At 49.1% G+C, this 18293-nt stretch overlaps 7 protein-coding genes across 7 annotated transcripts, besides 1 other annotated feature; 3 read left to right on the top strand and 4 right to left on the bottom strand.

The window, feature by feature from the left end:
- Positions 1–234: 234 nt before the first annotated feature.
- ACLA_089710 (telomere maintenance protein PBP2) lies at positions 235–1688 on the bottom strand (the record flags this gene model as incomplete). The annotated part of the gene is made up of 2 exons (XM_001272704.1): positions 235–1119; positions 1179–1688. 2 exons carry the CDS (start codon positions 1686–1688, stop codon positions 235–237), a joined length of 1395 nt encoding a protein of 464 aa, XP_001272705.1.
- A 994-nt stretch (positions 1689–2682) lies between these two features.
- Positions 2683–3805, top strand: ACLA_089700 (uncharacterized protein; the record flags this gene model as incomplete). The annotated part of the gene is made up of 2 exons (XM_001272703.1): positions 2683–2868; positions 2933–3805. The coding sequence occupies 2 exons, from the start codon at positions 2683–2685 to the stop codon at positions 3803–3805; spliced, it is 1059 nt and encodes a 352-aa protein (XP_001272704.1).
- A 304-nt stretch (positions 3806–4109) lies between these two features.
- Positions 4110–8908, bottom strand: ACLA_089690 (RecQ family helicase MusN; the record flags this gene model as incomplete). Its single annotated transcript, XM_001272702.1, has 4 exons — positions 4110–4642; positions 4697–4775; positions 4831–8414; positions 8476–8908. The coding sequence occupies 4 exons, from the start codon at positions 8906–8908 to the stop codon at positions 4110–4112; spliced, it is 4629 nt and encodes a 1542-aa protein (XP_001272703.1).
- A 770-nt stretch (positions 8909–9678) lies between these two features.
- Positions 9679–11818, top strand: ACLA_089680 (putative Kelch repeats protein; the record flags this gene model as incomplete). Its single annotated transcript, XM_001272701.1, has 3 exons — positions 9679–10123; positions 10186–10331; positions 10385–11818. The coding sequence occupies 3 exons, from the start codon at positions 9679–9681 to the stop codon at positions 11816–11818; spliced, it is 2025 nt and encodes a 674-aa protein (XP_001272702.1).
- Positions 11366–11410: a microsatellite.
- A 158-nt stretch (positions 11819–11976) lies between the features above and the next one.
- ACLA_089670 (pyridoxal phosphate-dependent decarboxylase family protein) lies at positions 11977–13494 on the bottom strand (the record flags this gene model as incomplete). Its single annotated transcript, XM_001272700.1, has 1 exon — positions 11977–13494. One exon carries the CDS (start codon positions 13492–13494, stop codon positions 11977–11979), a length of 1518 nt encoding a protein of 505 aa, XP_001272701.1.
- Positions 13495–13886: 392 nt separating this feature from the next.
- On the top strand, positions 13887–15708 carry ACLA_089660 (proline iminopeptidase; the record flags this gene model as incomplete). The annotated part of the gene is made up of 9 exons (XM_001272699.1): positions 13887–13935; positions 13992–14227; positions 14293–14537; positions 14611–14696; positions 14750–14914; positions 14972–14992; positions 15048–15186; positions 15239–15335; positions 15397–15708. 9 exons carry the CDS (start codon positions 13887–13889, stop codon positions 15706–15708), a joined length of 1350 nt encoding a protein of 449 aa, XP_001272700.1.
- A 194-nt stretch (positions 15709–15902) lies between these two features.
- On the bottom strand, positions 15903–18041 carry ACLA_089650 (guanine nucleotide exchange factor MON1; the record flags this gene model as incomplete). The annotated part of the gene is made up of 5 exons (XM_001272698.1): positions 15903–15911; positions 15967–16201; positions 16269–16450; positions 16512–17374; positions 17438–18041. The coding sequence occupies 5 exons, from the start codon at positions 18039–18041 to the stop codon at positions 15903–15905; spliced, it is 1893 nt and encodes a 630-aa protein (XP_001272699.1).
- Between the last annotated feature and the right edge of the window lie 252 nt (positions 18042–18293).

Genomic DNA, 18293 nt, shown 5'->3' with positions numbered 1-18293 from the left:
TACTGAAGTGGTAGGCAAGAAGCAAGGAAAGCGCCTCGAAGTAGAGTACAACGCAAAATATACCCGAAAGAGAACATCAAAGCCCCCAATAGATGACTTTTTGCATGGGACACGGACGACCCAATCGGTGCCGGAAACAAAGAGGGTAAATTTACCTCTTCTCAGATTCGGTGTTTCTCACTCTCTGCAGAAGTATGGTTAGCACAGGAGATTAAAAGTAGTAAGGGGAAAGAACTAACCAAGTCGGGAGTACAGCATGTACAAAGCCATCTGGTTGCACTCCTGAGTTCCAGTAATGGTTACCAGACGCTCGTTGCTGTTCTCTTGTGGCTCGTTGATTTTGATAACACTACCACTGAGGTGTCGGATCTCATTGATCTTAGCACCACCCTTTCCAATAATAGCACCAACCATATCGTTAGGGATATAAATTTGCTGAGTCAGCGGCTGACCAGGCATAACTCCACCAGCAGGTGTGGCAGGAGTAGGGGCACCACGCGACTGAGCAGGCTGCGGTGCGCCATAGGGAGCAGGCTGATGGGGACCAGCCCCAGCATACGGAGTATGAGGGGTAGCCCCATAATGAAGGGCCGGCTGGGCTACAGGTGCAGGTGCAGGCTGCCCATGCAGGTAAGGAACGCCATATGCGCCTGCGGCAGCACGGTTGGGGTGGGGGTGATGTCGCTTAAACGTTTCTGGATGACCGTATTGGCCGCCAGCGGGTTGCGGAACATAAGGGACAACCTGCATACCACCAGGCACCGCTCCAGCAGGACCTCCGCTTCGGGTAGCATAAGCTGAAGCAGCAGGACCTCCAAAGCGCTCAGTAAGCTGTTCAACAAGAGTTACGGCGACGTAGTAAGTAGCGATGTGAACAGAGTCTGCGACACCGAGGATTACAAGCGACCGTTCAGTGGACAAGGGAAGGCAGGCATCTGACGCATTGAGTCGGGCACCGGAGGCCTCCTGAATTTCGCGGATGCGGGAGCCACCCTTACCAATGATGGAGCCAATTAGAATATGAGGGATAAGCAAACGCAGAGGATATGTCTTGGATTGGGCGGTGGAAGGGGCATCAAGGGGTTCGTTGTTCAATGTACGAATGATCAAGCCAAATGCCTATTTATAACTTGCGATTAGCAACCAGTACATTATCGAGCGAACGAGAAGACACCTACCTTAGCAACAGCATCCTGTGGACCGCTGACAGTCAAAATACGCTCAACAGCACCACGTGAGTAGTCGCTGACGGTGCACTTTGCTCCAGACAGACGACGGATTTGAGATACATTTTCTCCGCCTTTGCCGATGACGGTGGCAGCCTCCTGGCTGGAGATTACAGCGCGAATATGAATCCAACTAGACTCATCTTGAGGACGATGCTGTTCAGGTTGAGAAGAGGCACGGTCACCATGCGACGCAGTTGACTGAATCGGCTGGGTCTCACCCGACGCGCCCTTACCATTCGGAGCGTCTGGAACAACAGTGTCACCCTGGCCACCAGCACTGGCACTTGGCACAGCAGGGGGCTCAGTTTTGGCATCTGTATACGCCTCCGACTCATCACCCTTTACTACTTTGTCCAAAGCGGGACGCTTGGCTTCAGGTTGGTCATTTGGTCCAGAGGGCGAAGATGGGTCCTCCAAGGGACGCTTGGTCGATTGCAGGGCGGATGGAGAAGCAGACATTGTGAGAAGTGTGCAGTCTAGCTTCACTTACACAAGGAGGCGACGTGTCAAAGAGGATAGTTTGTTTCTTTGTTTTCTTTCTTTTGTTCTGCCTGAATTGATCGGCTATGTACACCAGGAGTTCCCAATAAAACTTGCTGGTGCTGGTGATCGACTGGAAAGGGAATCTGGTGCTTGGAAGAACAGGGAGAGTTGGTGTTCGTGCACAGTGAAAAGAGTAAGGTTGATGGTGGAGGAAGGACAGCCGGCGGAGGAAATGTGAAGAGGCTGGGTATTCACGGGCCTTGGTTGTCTGAGCAGGAAGCTTCACTAGGGTGAAGTGGTGCTAAGGTAGGAGAGGAGAAAAGAATCGGGTACGATGAAGCGGAGGAAGAGACAAGTAGTGCTGGATGGTGATAGAGAACTCAGGATCCAGACGTGCTTGGATGCTGACGATGGGCGTTGGGAAAAGGATGAATCAGAGCAAGATAGAAGCCTTGAGCAACTGCCAAAAATCCAGAAGCGTTATCCCTCAGCGAAAAACGCGTCGTCTCCCAACACTGCCAGATAACCCGCCACGCAATAGCCCAAAAAAAGGATTTGTTGGAGTAGGACGTTGATGCCAACGACTTGGGAACAGAAAGCAAGCTACTGCTTGACACGGGAGCTAGTAATAGACAGAAACACAAATAAAGAAGCAGAATAAAGACGAGGATAGATGAAGTGGATGAGGTCCCCTGAGAGCTGCGATGAAGAGATGATGTTGCGAGAAGAGGTGAGGCAGGCCAGTGGCACGGGGCCACGCTAGGCCATATCAGGCGGCCAGGGAGTGCAGTCACGTGAAGGGGGGCATCACAGTCATTTCCTGTCCAGCATCCGGGGACATTCCAAAACATTGGGTTGCTTTTATGATTGATTGTTCAACAGCAATTGCAGTCTTCAATAGTTCTGTATCCATTCGACAAATATTGATCTCGAGACAGGGGTGATCAGCGGTCACCAAAGACGAAACGCGATGGACGCCTCAGAAGGAACAATCGAGAAGATCCAACATTTTGCGCAGAAGCGCCAAAAAGCCGAGGAATTTTACAAAGAAGAGCTGACAAGCCCAGCTGCGTTCGAGCTCTACAATAGGACACTCGATGACACCCTTAAGGAGTTGCAGGGCCAAGTCAAACGCCACGAAGATGAGCTGCGCAAGGTATGTAAAGAATATAAAGAATATACGGTTCACATATCAAGAGCTCGGCTAACACTGGCAATAGCTTCGCATGTCGAAGTCAATTGATTTCTCACAAATGGAGGCAGATCCTTGGACTCGTGTCTCTCAAGTGCGTAGAGCCAAGAAAGCTTACGATACTCTTGTCAAATCTGAAATGCGCTTGCCAAGTCCTGGGTCACCTTTGCCCTCACTCCTTGCACTTGATGCGACATCTCGCCTTGTCAAGGAAAGCAAGACTTCCATTGTGATGACGGCAGAGAAACTCTCCGCGGATCGTCAGCGCCTGAAGATGGAAGAAGCCAGCATGCGAGACGCGCAACTGATCAGAGACGGGTTGGAGAAGAGGATTGGAAAACTGAGCGAAGAAAAGTCCACTAAAGTGCAGAAAACCCCAGCACAGCTTGCGCATGGTCTTGTCACTGAAGAGAAAGAGAAAATCAAGAAATTGGACGCTGCCACGCAAAACCTCAAGATATCACTTTATAAATTCGTTGATGATAGACTTGCGTCAATGCTTGCTGCAGAGGATCTAGGCGGTCCCACCGTTGGCGATGAACTGGAAATCTCCGATGAGACGCTGAAAGCGGGCTACACAAGTCATGGAAAGCCCAAGAGACCGAAGACAACCTCGGAAGGGGATTTGAGCGGCAACCAGCAACGGATTGATGACTTTATTCGTCGTCAAAATTCTCAAAGTGGCAGTCAGCAGGTGGCCTCTGCCAACAAAAGGGAGGCAGCTGCAGCCGAGATGCGTTCTCTTCTTGATGCTTTGCTGGAAGCAAATTTCTCTTACATTGAACTTCCGCGTGAGTCAGCGGCATCAAGGCTCCTAGTAAGAGCCAAAGTTGCCCAGTTTCACCCGCGTGATGCTAGAAAGTTACGACTGGTTGATTTTGGACGTTCATTGATTGATTAAAATGACTACATACATGCATGTATCACTCTGCATTTCTCCACCTTTAAATGGTATCGCGTTCAATGGACCCTTGGAAAAGAAAAAGCTGAACAGCCGTCAGATATGTATATACACACTTAAAGTCTTAGCCAGGAGGTTCTGGAATCCATCACGTCACGCCTTTCGTTACCATAGACATGTTCGCATAAGATGCCCGGCGTGAACCCCAAATGACGCCCAGAAATGCAAGTGCGCAACGAAAAATAGCAATGCTGAACCGCTCATATCATAACAAAACTCATCGGAGAGCAGCTCTGGCTAGCTCTTAGATTGGCATCATTCCGATGCTGGAGGTCGTACTCTGGGCAGTACTCTTCGCCTTGAAACCAGTTCGGGGACCAGAGGTTCGCTTATCAGCACGGTCACCAGTCTTCTTTCTTGGCCGTGGTGTTTTGGCCCTAGAGTTCGATTCAGTCACATTCTTGCGACGAAATTTACGAGCAGACGACGGCTTTCGTTTCTTCGAACGACTAGACTGAGTATCTTGATATTCGCCAACCGATAGGTCTGCCGTCGGCTGTGGTGGGAAGTATCGACTAGCGATGACATCCTCATCACCTCCCAGTGATGCCATTTGATCGGCAAAAATGTCATCGGGATCGCTGAACTCGTCGTCGGTGCAAAGAGTGATTACACAATGATGATTAGGGTCTGGAACGACGCCGTCATTGTCATCACGCTCCTGCTTCAGCTCTTCATACCGACGTTGAGCGTCTCGTACGAGTTTCAATATCTGAGGCCCGTATCGCTCAATTTTGTCTGGGTCTATCCCAGGGAGTCTAGCAAGCTCTGGCAGATCTATCTAACTATCAGCAATGATCACTATCACCACTAGAGGCACCAGTAACATACTTTTTGGAAAGACGATGGCCATCTCACGCAGGATTCCGTCACTGAAAGGCTGGTTGCGAAGATTCTTCTTGAGGACCAACTACCTAGAGATTAGCAAACATGTCATGAAATGGAGTATGGGTAAAGGAACCTACGTCTTGGCAGAAGTTCTTTGCGTAGAACATAAAATCTTCGGCAACTGTCCTATGAAGCGAGTCAAGGTTGTCAAAGCGACTATCTCCAGTTATCGGCGGGCCAGGACTTCGTCTGTCTTGCCGCCGCGGTTCGCCAGCTATCCGAATACGCTCGAAGCCATCGCTATCCCTCTCTCCGTCGGAGTCGCCTTGGTAACGATACTGTGCAAAGCGGTGGCGATTCGCCGACTGTTGTATGGGAGATGAGACATTTGTGGACTGTGGGGCTTCGATCCGAGGACGTGCAGCAGCAGCAGCTGGGCATTTGCGCTTTGACCCAGCAGGTATGGCGAGCTTGAGTTTACGCCGCCCACTCTCGAAATCAACAGCACGTTCACCAATCTTGAGATATTGATTCGCAAAGGCGCTCCCATTGAGGACGTTTTCTTCGCGCAGAGCACCCTCCATGAGGAGCCACAGGAAAAGCCGATCCACGACGCCCGGTTCCGATTCCTGCCCCAGGCCGAAGCCGGGGACTTCCTTGTGCTGGGGGGAACGGAATCTTTTCATGGTTCCGCGAAACATGTGCACGCAATAGGTCATTGTTACATTATCTCCAAGGGTCTCGAAATATCGGACAATTTTCAGGACAGAAATGGCATGGTGCGAGAAATCACGGTGTTCAAAACCGGTGTCTGAGGTGCAAACATCGCAGGAGCGATTGCAGTCTGCCTGACGAAAGTATTCGTTGAAGTATGCAAGAATCTGTACTCTTCTGCAGTCAGCTGGGTTGAGGCAGTACTGCATAACATTCCGTAGCATTTGACGCTGTCGAGTCTTCTGCTCGTTACTGCCTTCACCCTTATCAATCATGCTTTGGAGGGATGTATAATCCCGATATGAATAATAAAGATAGCAGCCTGAGCGCTTGCCATCACGACCGGCTCGTCCAGTTTCTTGATAGTACCCTTCAAGACTCTTGGGAATGCTGTGGTGAATGACAAAGCGTACATCTGGTTTATCAATTCCCATTCCAAAGGCAATGGTGGCAACGATGACATGAACACGACCGGTCTGCCAGCGCTCTTGGACTTCTGCCCTCTTGGCGGATGCTACTCCAGCGTGGTAAAAGTCCGCCTTGATTTTGTACTTAGATGCCAGAATCTCCGCAACACTTTCACAAGCTTTGCGCGACAGACAGTAGACAATGCCAGACTTGTTGGGATATGATGTTTTGATCGTATTGGCTATGCTGTCCATGACCTCTGAACTTTTGCCCTTTTGCCGCACCTCGTATGTCAAATTGGGACGGTTGAAACTTTGTGTAAATATCTCGCAGCCTTCCATCTTAAGATTATGGATGGTGTCAACTTTAACGTTTTCTGTTGCAGTGGCTGTCAAGGCTATCATTGGAACGCCCGGTAACCGATTCCTGATTTCTCCCAGTTCTTTGTAGTCCGGCCGGAAATCATGTCCCCACTGGCTGACACAGTGGGCTTCGTCAATCACAATCCGGGCAAGTCTGTGGCGTTTGTTGAGCTTTTCTAGACTTTGGATAAGAGCCTGGCTCTTGTTAATCATCTCCGGCGTGATGTATAACAACTCGATGCGTTCCTCGGCCACTGGTCCAGACAGCGTCTGCATGATCCACGTTCTTTCATCCCGTTTTGTCTCACCGTTGAGCAAAAACGCCTTGATGTTAATCGCTTTCAAATGGGATACTTGGTCTTGCATCAAGCTCAAGAGGGGTGAAACCACAATTGTGACACCCCTGGTTGAGCCAGTAGTCACAACAGAGGGTAACTGGTAACAAAGGGACTTTCCTCCTCCTGTCGGCATGAGAACGAATGTATCTTTTCCGCTTAAAGTTGCATCTATTGCCTCAAGCTGGTTCATTCGGAATCCGCGAAGATGAAATTTATCTTTCAAAACACGTTTTACATCCTTCGACCATGGATGCTGGTTCCACAAAGGGTTGTGAGTCTGTGATTTTTGCGTTCCCGCAAATCTTGAAATGTTTCCGGACGTCTCGACGAAGACTTTACGTGCCGGAGATGCAGATCTCTCGTTTGTTGATGCAAGCCTGCTATCAAAATGCTCTGCAACTTCCAGCATATCTGCATCATCTGCCTCCAGGTCGAATTCATCCACATCACCAAAAGAATGAGACGGGCTTCCCATAGTCCTTGTAAAAGTGTCAGTTTCTTCACATATCGCTGATTCATCCAAGTCGAACTCCTTCACTATTGTACTATCACGGGGAGTTCTGGAAGTAGTGCCGGACACACGTTCGGATGCAATCATTCGACCAAGGCAAATCTCGGATGGCGTCCGTACGGGCGCTCTGTGGCGCGAGACAGAGGATGTTTGTAGAACCTCCGTCTGAACTTCTTTCGAATGCCTTGAAGCCCTAATTCCAGACGAAGAAGGGACTATTTCCGAGCCACTTCGCATATCTCGGCCAATTTTTCCAATCGTGTCGGAGTCAATACCAACTTTTGCAAGCAGGAGGCCCATTTGCTCTCCGATGCCTTGGAGCTTTGACGCGACATCTCGACTTTGCGCAATCTCGTCCGGCATAGACTGTGGGTCTCCGCCACGAGAAATGAAGTCGATAAGTGCTTTCTTGAGGTTCCCTTTCCGTCTTTCTAGAGTCTGATAAGCCTTTTTCTCTTGCTTTAGCAACCCAATGGCTTCAATCTTTTTTGTGATAGTTTTATTCTCAGATATGAACTCAGGGGCTGGTTCACCCATCATTGCTCGTTGGTAGACGATTTCCGAATTCTTCGTAAGAGTGTTCTGAAGATTCGACAACAAGTGATCAAGAAAGCTTTCAGGGGAATTCAAGAACCCGAGAATGACTGGATCGTGGGGCTGAGATCCTGGTAGATAGGAAGACATCGGTACGCCTGAAGTTTGCCTATGGTCCAAATGGTCCTTATCCTTTGGTCGTGGAGCTGAACTGTCCGTCGGCTGGAGAGAGGCAGAACCATCTTTCTTCAAGCGTTTCTTGGGCTCAATGATCTCAGTATCACTCGTGGATAAATCCTTCGGCAGAACCGGATACAACGCATCAGGGGTAGCGAGAGCGGGTTCACCTTCCTCAATCCACTCGAATAGATTATCATCATCGTCATTATCATCGGAATCGGCAATGATACGATCAGTGCGACTAGTTCGAGATAATGACGACCCACGTTCCCATAGCCTTGAGAGAGGTGAGCCACTGTCATCTTTCGCCGAATGAAATTTTTCTGATCCATCTGGATACGCAGATTTCGCAGTGACGAGTGGCGAGGGAGTAAGATGTTTTTGAACAATCTTTCTTGGTGACAGGAGATCGGATCGATACTCATCACTTTTCCGTTTCTTGCCACGCTTTTCAAATGGTTCTCTGAGGGACGCAGCATCCTCCGTCCATAGCCGTCGTGGTGAACCAAAATCTTCAACCGTATCAGACGAAGCTAAAGGGCGATCCAAGTCTCCTGTTAAATCAATGGAATCGATTAGAGGCGATGTCAGATCCACCCGGCGTTTCGTTCGAAGAGGGGTAGCAGTCGGCCGAGAAGCACTGCCAAAGGAAGCAGACCAGTCCCCTTGACTCGCTGTGTTCGGTTGTATCCTTGTCAGCCCACCAGAGCACCCAAATTGACTTCATTATCCTACCTTGGCCAAGACCACGCTGGTCAGCCGTAGCTCTCTGTTCGGTGAAAGACTTCACCGATGTCCGTCGTCCTGCGGAATTCGGTGTACTGGTCAAGTGGCTCTCACGACTGAGCATTCGTGGTTTACTCGCGGACTGGGGAGCAAGTAGCAATCGTGCCATATTCGTGTCGGGATCTAACTCTGTGGTATTGCCTCCAGCATCATCACCATCATCATGCCCGAATCTTGTCCCTGCAATGGCTTGAGAGTCGCTAACATCGATACTGTCTGCCTGGATGACCGTCGCATTGATTTGCGAAGTCTGTTGACCCGTTGTGACTCGGCGGCTAGCGGATTCCTGAATCTCTTGGGCGAATGATGTGAGGGAAGGATACAGTGAACGGCCTTGGTTCAGCAGCCATTTGAGATGGACATCCAGGTTGTTTTTAGTCATAGAGACGTTCTTTCGTAATCATCATTATCCACGCTTCTCCAACGATATCTTCGTTAAAAATTCTTGTCACTAATTCGCGTGACTAGCACTTCAACTGTCTCGATATCAGAGGAATGATTGAATGGAAACAGACGCGTCTCAACACGCTATCACGTGGGCGGTGTACATTAAAAATCATCGTTCTGATCTACTATGTATGAGTTCGACAAGCTACAACTCAACAGCATCTGATGTCCATGTTCTCCTCAAGACACGCAATATTGTTATTGTTGTAATTCTCTGTACGAAGATTTCTGTTTCTTCTCAGGAATATGCACGGATTGGTTATGAGATAAAAACCTAATAAACGTTACCTTGGAATTGATTCAGGTATCACACATGAAGTATACAATGTCCATGTGAGGAAGTATTACAGAACTGCATTCAAACATACGAGTAAAATCCATACGCTACTGGTACATTATTTAGAACCGTAAGTAGACCTAGGTAGCAGGACTTAACCACTGACTGCCGTATTATCGTACATTATAAACCGATCAATGGGATTGCCAATTGCTACATCTATTCGTCGTGGTATTTGTTTTACGGGATATAGTACCGAATGCGGGGATGCTTTTTTTTTGCCCAAAATTTTTGACCCCGCGCTGTAATTTCGACATGTCGAGGAAGCAGTTGCATCGCCCTTACATACGGGAAGCCGCACCCTTGAATTAGAATAATTTTCAGGGAATAGACTAAAGACAAGGGTAGCACCCTGTCAACTGTTCGCAATGGGCAAGAAAAATAAGAAGTCTGCGGAGCACAAGGAGCGGGTTGCGGCGAAACAATCCAAAAAGGCCGCACAAAAAGATAAGAAGCACAAGACCAAAGGTCGTGATGCAGATAGCGATGCAGAAGATGCCGATCTGGATGCTATCCTAGCACAGTATGCAGAAGAGCAAGCGAAGTTTCTCAAGGTCACAGAGGTAGTCTCAGGACCGCCCTCTCCTCGAACCTCCGCTACAGTTCTTGCATCTCCTTCGAACCGCAACGAGCTCCTGATCTTTGGTGGAGAGTACTTTGATGGCACATTAGCCACTTTCTTCAACAATTTGTTTGTCTATAACATTGATCGAGATGAGTGGAAAGAAGTCACTAGTCCCAACAGCCCTCTACCTCGAAGCGGACATGCTTGGTGTCGTGGAGGGAATGCGGGAGGTGTCTATCTGTTTGGAGGTAAGCATTGAACAAAACAGTTTTGATGAGGATTGACCTTAACCGCTTTCGATCATGAACAGGCGAATTCTCTTCGCCAAAACAAGGTACATTCTATCATTATAATGATTTTTGGCATCTTGATCCTGCTACAAGAGAATGGAGTCGACTTGAAACCAAAGGCAAAGGCCCTCCTGCCAGAAGCGGCCATAGAATGACATATTTCAAGGTTTGTCTCTGATTATCTTCCGGCATTCTTGAGCGCGTGCTGAGACTTTCCAGAACTATATCATTCTGTTTGGCGGGTTCCAGGACACTTCGCAGCAGACAAAGTATCTCCAAGATTTATGGATATATGACTGCTCGAAGTTTACTTGGTTCAATCCTACATTGCCTCCAGCAGCACAGAAGCCCGATTCTCGATCCTCGTTCTCGCTACTACCCCATGAATCCGGTGCGGTTTTGTATGGTGGCTACTCCCGTGTCAAGGCAACCGCGGGCGTGGGAGGCAAACCACAGAAGGGTGGTCCTCAACGGATGACCATGAAGCCCATGGTCCACCAAGACACCTGGTTCCTCCGTATCACGCCACCTGAGGCTGAAGCCCCTGCAAATGCAGCACCTACAGTACGCTGGGAACGTCGCAAGAAACCTGCCAACTCTCCCAACCCGGCTCGCGCCGGCACTACGATGGCGTATCACAAAGGCCGAGGCATCATGTTCGGTGGAGTTCATGACGTCGAACTTAGCGAGGAAGGGATTGACAGCGAGTTTTTCGACACACTACTGGCCTGGAACACTGACCGGAATCGTTTCTTCCCATTATCACTGCGCCGCCCAAGAGCAGCCGGTAAGAAACAGCAAGCTAATCAAATGAAATCACGCAACCGAGCCAAAGCGGACGAAGAAGAGCTTCTACAGAATCTAAAGGCTCTTGAAGCAAAAGGAACCCTGCGTCTAGACGAGGGTGAGGACGAGTTCCGGTCAAGCATCCCTAATGTTGAGGATGAACCCACAGAGCCCGAGAAGCCATCTATTGTGCGTTTTGAAATGCCCCATAAACGCTTCAACGCACAGCTAGCCGTGCAGGACGACACCCTATTTATCTTTGGCGGAACATTTGAGAAAGGAGACCGAGAGTTCACATTCAATGACATGTACTCCATTGACTTGGTGAAGCTCGACGGCGTGAAGGAGGTATTTTACAACGAGCCTGACAACTGGCATCTACTCAATGAAGCGGACAGTGATGATGAATTGGACGAAGACGAAGAAGATGAGGATGAGGAAGAAGATGAAGAAGAAGAAAATGCTATGTCTGTGGAGGGTGCTTCTCCGGCTCCTACTGAAATCACCGTCCCTTCGGTCTCCCAGGGCATGGAACAACTTGAAATGGAGGAACAGGAAGCAGAGCCTTCGGTACAAGATAGCCGTCCTCTCCCGCGTCCTTTCGAGAGTCTGCGTGAGTTCTTCAGCCGTACGTCAGAGGAGTGGCAGAAGGTGTTGCTAGAGACTCTGAAAGAGAAGGGTGTCGCGGTAGAGAAGAACATCAAGGAGCTGCGCAAGGATGCGTTCGATATGGCAGAGGAGAAGTGGTGGGACAGCAGAGAGGAGATCATGGCCTTAGAGGATGAACAGGAGGCGGCTGGCATTGGTGAGGTTGTCAGTATCGCCGATCGGACGGAGAATCTAAGCGGTGCAGGAAGACGCCGATGATTTTATATACCATATATACACATGAACATAAATGATATCCAATGTACATGCAGTCTGTCTAAAGCCGAGTGGACCCTGCAGATCCCTGAATGTATAGAAAGAAGAACAGGAAGAAAATTGCGACAAATAAGCTATTTCCATGAAGTTAGATGGAGTCACTACTCCCCAGCCACACCGTCCAAGACTGCAGCCACAATAGCAAAATCCCTTTCTACATCGACTCGCCAGTTGGAGACAGCAATTCGACAAGCCGATCTTCCCTGCCATGCTGTACCGGAGACAAATATCTTCGAAGTGGCATTGATCGTTGACGCTAGTCTCTGGTTCAAACTGTCCTTCTTCGCACTGAACAGGACGCTCATATAAGTTTTATCCAGGAGTTCCTCCGTACTTCCCATCTCCGGTAATGCCTCATAGGCGGGATGGTCGGATACCCACGCAGCGACCTTCCTGGCCAGTCTGATCTGTCTCTGAAGCACAGTCTGATACCCAGCTCTGCCATAAGCTACGAGCGAGGCGTAAACGGGCAAGGCTCGGAAACGTCTCGAGTTCTCGATTCCAATGTTTAACGGAGAAGGTATAGAAGGTCCACCTGCCAGGCTGGAGGTCAAGTAGGCCGCATTTGCGTTCTGAAAGACATTCTGTGCTTCATCAGAGTGGCGGCAAAGAAAGAATCCGCAATCGTAAGGTACATTGAGTAGCTTATGCCCGTCGCCCGTGATGGAATCCGCCAACTCGATACCATCGCAGCCTTTCTTGATAGACGCGAACTCTGTGCTATCGTCCAGAATCCGGCCAAAGATTCCAAAGGCTCCGTCGGCATGCACCCAGGCACCATATTTATCGCAGAGCCTTCGGATCTCACGCATCTCCTCGAGACCGGCCGTCGCGAATTGTCCGGTGTTGATCTCTCCACATGAGACAGCGACGATGGTTGCTTTGTCTGGGTTTGCCAGTTCAGCTTCCAGTTTTTGAAGGTCAAACATAAGTGAATTGTCTCCACGGCAAACGTTCTTTACATTGGCGCGGCCAATTCCTAGTATGCCAGCTGCCTTGATGAGAGACGAATGGGGCAACGTAGAGAGAACCTGGAGTCCTGAGATTCCAGAGGCCTGCATGACTTCAAACAGTCCATGCTCCCCCACGCTCTGCAGAGTGACCCCTCTCTTCTTCGCCGCATGTCTCAAAATGAACTCCCTTCCGCAGGCGAGGCCAAGTATGTTACTTGCCGTGGCTCCGGTCGTAAAAGTGCCATTATACCAGGTGCTCCGATCAAGTTGCAAGAGGTCGACCAGTAGACCCAATGCATTGTACTCAACATCGGTGGCAACGGAATGGTCCGGTAGGTGTACCTGAACATTCTGATCATAGGCGGAGACAATGTTATCGGCAAACAATGCCGCTGGTGTTACCCCGCCAGTGACGAAGCCATAGTAGTTGGAGCTTATACTGCTACCATTCAGCGCGGGGACAATATCATCCAGGATGTGCTGCCTGACAGATTCGAAACCCAATCCATCGTTGGCCAGCTTCACTGGAAGGGATGCTCGTGCGCGTGCCAAATGGTCCGCACTTGGCAAGACACCGGACTCCCAAGGTGTTTGGGTGATACTCCACAATTCCTTTTGGAGATTTGTCTGCTCTTCGAGAGTGCTGTTGATATCGTCCAACTCCATTTTGCGTTGCAACTTGAAGAATCAGGAGTGTGTAAAGTAAAGTGGTTATGATTCATCTCAGCCGCAGATGAAGTAGTAGACAGATAGCCGTTGTCAGCACTAACAGATAAGTTAGTTAAACAAATTACCAATCAGCATCTATCTTATGAATGAACTAACTCTATTCATTAGATATGAGAAGACTCACCAGGAGTGGCTGCTGAGGGTTCACGGGAAGTCTAGTAGCAATGCCGATGTCTATGGCTCCATTACGACGGGAAGCTCGCCCCAATGGCTGCAAGGCACTCAGGCACCTCTGCAACTTTCCCCTCTTCAACAGACCGACGTCCCTGCCACTATATTTCCACAGTCATTCCTAGTCATTACATATCTGCACCCTAGATACAAGCATTATGACGATGGCTGCAAAATTGATTGATAGGAAATTTCACAATGTACCCGGTACGTTCATTTGGAATTGTGTATCCTCGCGAAGACTCACAAGGAGAATTGTCTAGGGAGGCTTCGTGTGGCAGAATTGCTCTTCGATGTGCCTGTGAACTACAACAAGCCGAGTGATGGCAATTTGAAGCTTTTTGCTCGGAGTGTACGTCGCTTGGAGACTCCAGTCGAGCCTGCAAAAGGTGAGAAGCAGCTCCCCTGGTTGGTTTACCTTCAAGGAGGGCCAGGGATGGGGTGTCGGCCTCCGCAGGAATATGGCTGGGTTGGAACCGCGCTTGACAAGGGCTACCAGGTGTGTGCATCTCTCCCTACTGTTATCGATTTTTGTTTTATTTCCATTGTCTCATCATTGTGTAGGTATTATTCCTAGACCAGCGTGGCACTGGCATGAGCTCGACCATAACGGCAGGGACACTCGCCCTTCAAGGCAACGCAGTGAAGCAGGCCGAATACCTGAAGCAATTCCGCGCGGACAACATTGTCCGGGACTGTGAAGCTGTTCGTCGTTGTCTCACCACTGACTACCCTGAGGATCAGCGCAAGTGGAGCATCATCGGCCAGAGTTTCGGTGGATTCTGTGCTGTGACTTATCTGTCACTGTTGTAGGTCTTTCTTTTCTGAGAGTTTTATGACTGAGGTAGAACTCCTTATTGACATACTCTCCTCTGTACCCAGCCCCGAAGGACTGACAGAGGCCTTCATCTGTGGAGGACTTCCTCCTCTTGTTGACGGGCCGGATCCAGTTTACCAGCGCACTTATGGTATGTGTCAGCTTGAACCTATTCTTTTGTGCTCAGTAACTCATTCCAAAAAGAGAAGGTCATTGAAAGAAATGATGCTTATTATAACAAGTTTCCCGAAGATGTGGATCGGGTGAAGCGGCTGGTTCAGTACCTGAAAGATAACCACGTCACCGTGTCATCTGGAGTCCTGACTCCAGAGCGAGTGCAGCAGTTGGGCATCATGTTTGGGATGCATGGTTAGTCCTCTCCCTCGTCTGCAGAATAGATACGGCCTCAAAACTGACGAATTGCAGGTGGTCTCGATGCTGTCCATGGTGATTATTCCTCATCTCTTGAGACGTCTTTATTTCACTGACTAGAAGTCCACAGACCTTGTGTTACGTGCTTCGAATGATCTAGATATCTTTGGCTTCCTTACGCATCCAACAGTGACCGCGTTCGATAGCTACGGCGGCTTCGATAGCAACATCATCTACGCTATTCTCCACGAAGCAATTTATTGCCAGGGGTGAGAAAAAAAAATCCAAGATCTCACTATATTCACCACTAACAATCTTTAGACAATCTTCGAACTGGTCCGCTGATAGACTGCGTTCAGCCGATGCTCAATTCAATATTGACGACGAGCAGACAAGGATACTTTTCACTGGGGAAATGGTGAGTTGTTTCTATGACAACCTATCTGCTGCACATTCTAATCACGAGCATGCCGGATCAGATCTTTAAAGACATGTTCGAATCATACGACGAGCTGAAGCAGGTCAAGGAAACTGCAGAAATCCTTGCCTCGACGGCTGAATGGCCCAAGCTCTACGACGGGGCACAGCTTGCAAAGAACGAAGTTCCCGTTTACGCAGCGACATATGTGGAGGACATGTACGTGCATTTTGACCTTGCCTCCAAGACTGCTGCGAAGATCAAGGGCGCCAAGCAATTTGTTACAAATGTCATGTATCATAATGCCATCCGAAGCAAGTCAGATGAGCTTATGCAGCAGCTCTTCGCGCTGCGGGATGACACGATAGACTAACCATGTTTACATGGGAGCACTGGACAATTCAACTGCAAACTAGGGGCCACATGTTTGCTCCCGCAGAAGTCAAGTGTTGCTTCACTCTACCCGTCGAGTGGTGTATTTATTTACAGCCCAATGCCTCGACTATCATATTTGATCACAAAGAAGCCATCCTGGCCTTGTACTTGATGAGAAGTATTCCAGACACCTCAGAAGACCTATGTCCATGAATTAATAAAAGCCCATAAGTAGATTCTCTGGCAGACCACTCACAGCGCCTCCGATGATAAAGAGCCTCTCTTCTTCCTGTTGGACCCACTGGACAATTTTACTCGCGCTCTGTGCAAGTGCATTGCGGTTGGCATTGGGACTAGCAACGCAATATAGTTCGAATCTCGGGGTCACCCAAGCAAAAGAGCTAGTCGACTGCGATACACAATGGTGTACCTTCACATGAGCATGCTTGGCATGAACACTAGAATGTAGATCATTGTATGTTGACATTAATCTAGGAGTAAGTCAACGACTGATATCATCAAAACCGATTGGACTATCAGAATTTAAGGTAGACAAACCTTCGAAGTCGGAAGGTTGATGAACTTTCGGGGCCATAGGCAGACATGGTGAATTGCACGTTGGCTCGGGACTTGTACAAGAAATGATGTAGGACAGTTCCAGGAACTATGTCAGTAGTAGTTGGACGGCCTCTCTTGATAGCTTCTTTGATAATCTTGATGCTTTCGTTCTTGTCCATTTGCTAGAAACGTAATGCCAAAGTCAGCCTCGATCAAGCCTACTATGGCGAAGAGTCTCCGTACCTCAACGAATGCGTTTCGCATCCCTTGTAGTTCAAAAAAGCTTTCCTTTTTTGTGCTGATAAGGATGATCGCAACCGATTCTTCTTTTGTAGCCGTCTCATTGGCCGTGCTGCCTGAATCCTCGCGGAGATCGAGAAAACTGACATACATATACAGATATCCGCTACTGTTGAATCCAGGAAGACAGACAGGGATCCAATTCTCGCCACCGCCTGCTTTGACGCCTTCCGCCTCGAAGATCATGTTGAACAAGAGTTGCAAATCACCTGGGTGCAAAGAATGCTTTTTGGGTCTTACTACACTGACCAGTCTGCCACCGGCAACTACCAAACCATAGAGGAGGCTGCCGACTCTGGTCTTTAAGAGTGCGTTGTTTATTGCCTGTCGATGGGACTTGCGTATTTTTAAACATTCCAATGCTGAGAGAAGACTGGATGGCGATCCCTTCGTAAAACTGTCCGCCAAGGTTGACAAGAGTGTCTCGGACCCTTGTAGCGGCCGCTTGAGATCGGTAGATGGACGGACGGAGAAGAGGTGTGTCAACGATGGGAGAGTCAGAGTCGATAGTATTTGCATATATAGAGCTTCGAGCTGGGATTTCAGTTGTGTATCACTTTCATGGAGCCGACTGATGGCTACCAGATGCAGTGGGCCTCGAGTGATCACCACAAATTTCGTATCGCCAGCGCAAAAGCTGCTCAAATGATCCTTCGCATCCTCATAAAAGGATATGATGGTCTGTATGACACCTACATAGCCTGAGATTAGTCCACCATCCCCATGCCTGGTCCATATGGGCTTCCCAGCCGCGGATAGAATGAGGTAATGTTTGCGCTTCGATTTCCATCTTTCTAGTAAGAGTTCTGTTACGCATAGTAAGCTCGGCTGCTGAGCCAGAGAACAAGAATACCATGGTCACCACGTACCCTCATTTTCGCCTTGCTCATTCAGATCGCCAATAGGTTCAAACTCAGTTGCAAACTCATCTTCGGCATCGTCCGCTCTAAACTCCGGAAACTGAAGAAGCCCGCTGCCATCTTCTTGGGGGGCGCTAGGTTCGGCCGCGAGGAAGTCACTGAAGACATTCTCGACCTCACCTAGCTCGACATTTGGTATTGTGCTTCCAATACTTGTGGAGTCTCCCGCGTCACTTCCTTTCGATGTTTTGGGCTGATTGAGGCTTGCCTTGGCTCTCAGAGGTTCAGGGAAATCCGGGGCTGAGTGGTCCTCCCCATCGCCTTCACTTGACTGCCGGAAGCCTATATCAGTCAGCGAAACAGCCGTCGTGGCCTTGGCCTGCAAGTTCACTTGTGATGTCTGTCGTATTGAGCGAGAAGATGTATATCCCTCATCCAAGAAGCTCAAAGTGCTCGGACGCGGAGGAAGGGGAGGCAGTCTTTCTTCTAGGGCCGCGGAGGCATCGTCATTCGTGTACCTCGCGCAATTTTTCGCGCAAGATGTTGATCCGTCTTGCGCATGTTCGTTGTCGCCAGGTGAGACTTGCGGTTGCTCTGAAGCTTTAGAATTCATTTTGCGCAACCTGCGCGCATTGAGTACACTTTAGTGGGGAGTTCTGGTTTTCTAGGCGGCGATCATGAGAATCCAGCTCAAGTGACGTTAGGCATCATTATTTATGAAGCAAGCATCTCAGCCTCTATGAGTGGAATCAGAAGGATATTCTTGATCGCCCGCGGCCGAGTGGGGATAAGAATGGCCGAGGACTAGATATGGGAAGATGAGTCTCTGGGTCGGAGCTCCAAGGCGGGCGGAGACTCAAAACAT

Source organism: Aspergillus clavatus, genomic scaffold (genome assembly GCF_000002715.2).
Source record: "Aspergillus clavatus NRRL 1 1099423829798 genomic scaffold, whole genome shotgun sequence".
Taxonomy (NCBI): domain Eukaryota; kingdom Fungi; phylum Ascomycota; class Eurotiomycetes; order Eurotiales; family Aspergillaceae; genus Aspergillus; species Aspergillus clavatus.
Note: the sequence above shows the minus strand (reverse complement) of the source record. Positions and strands in the feature narration are given on the sequence as shown.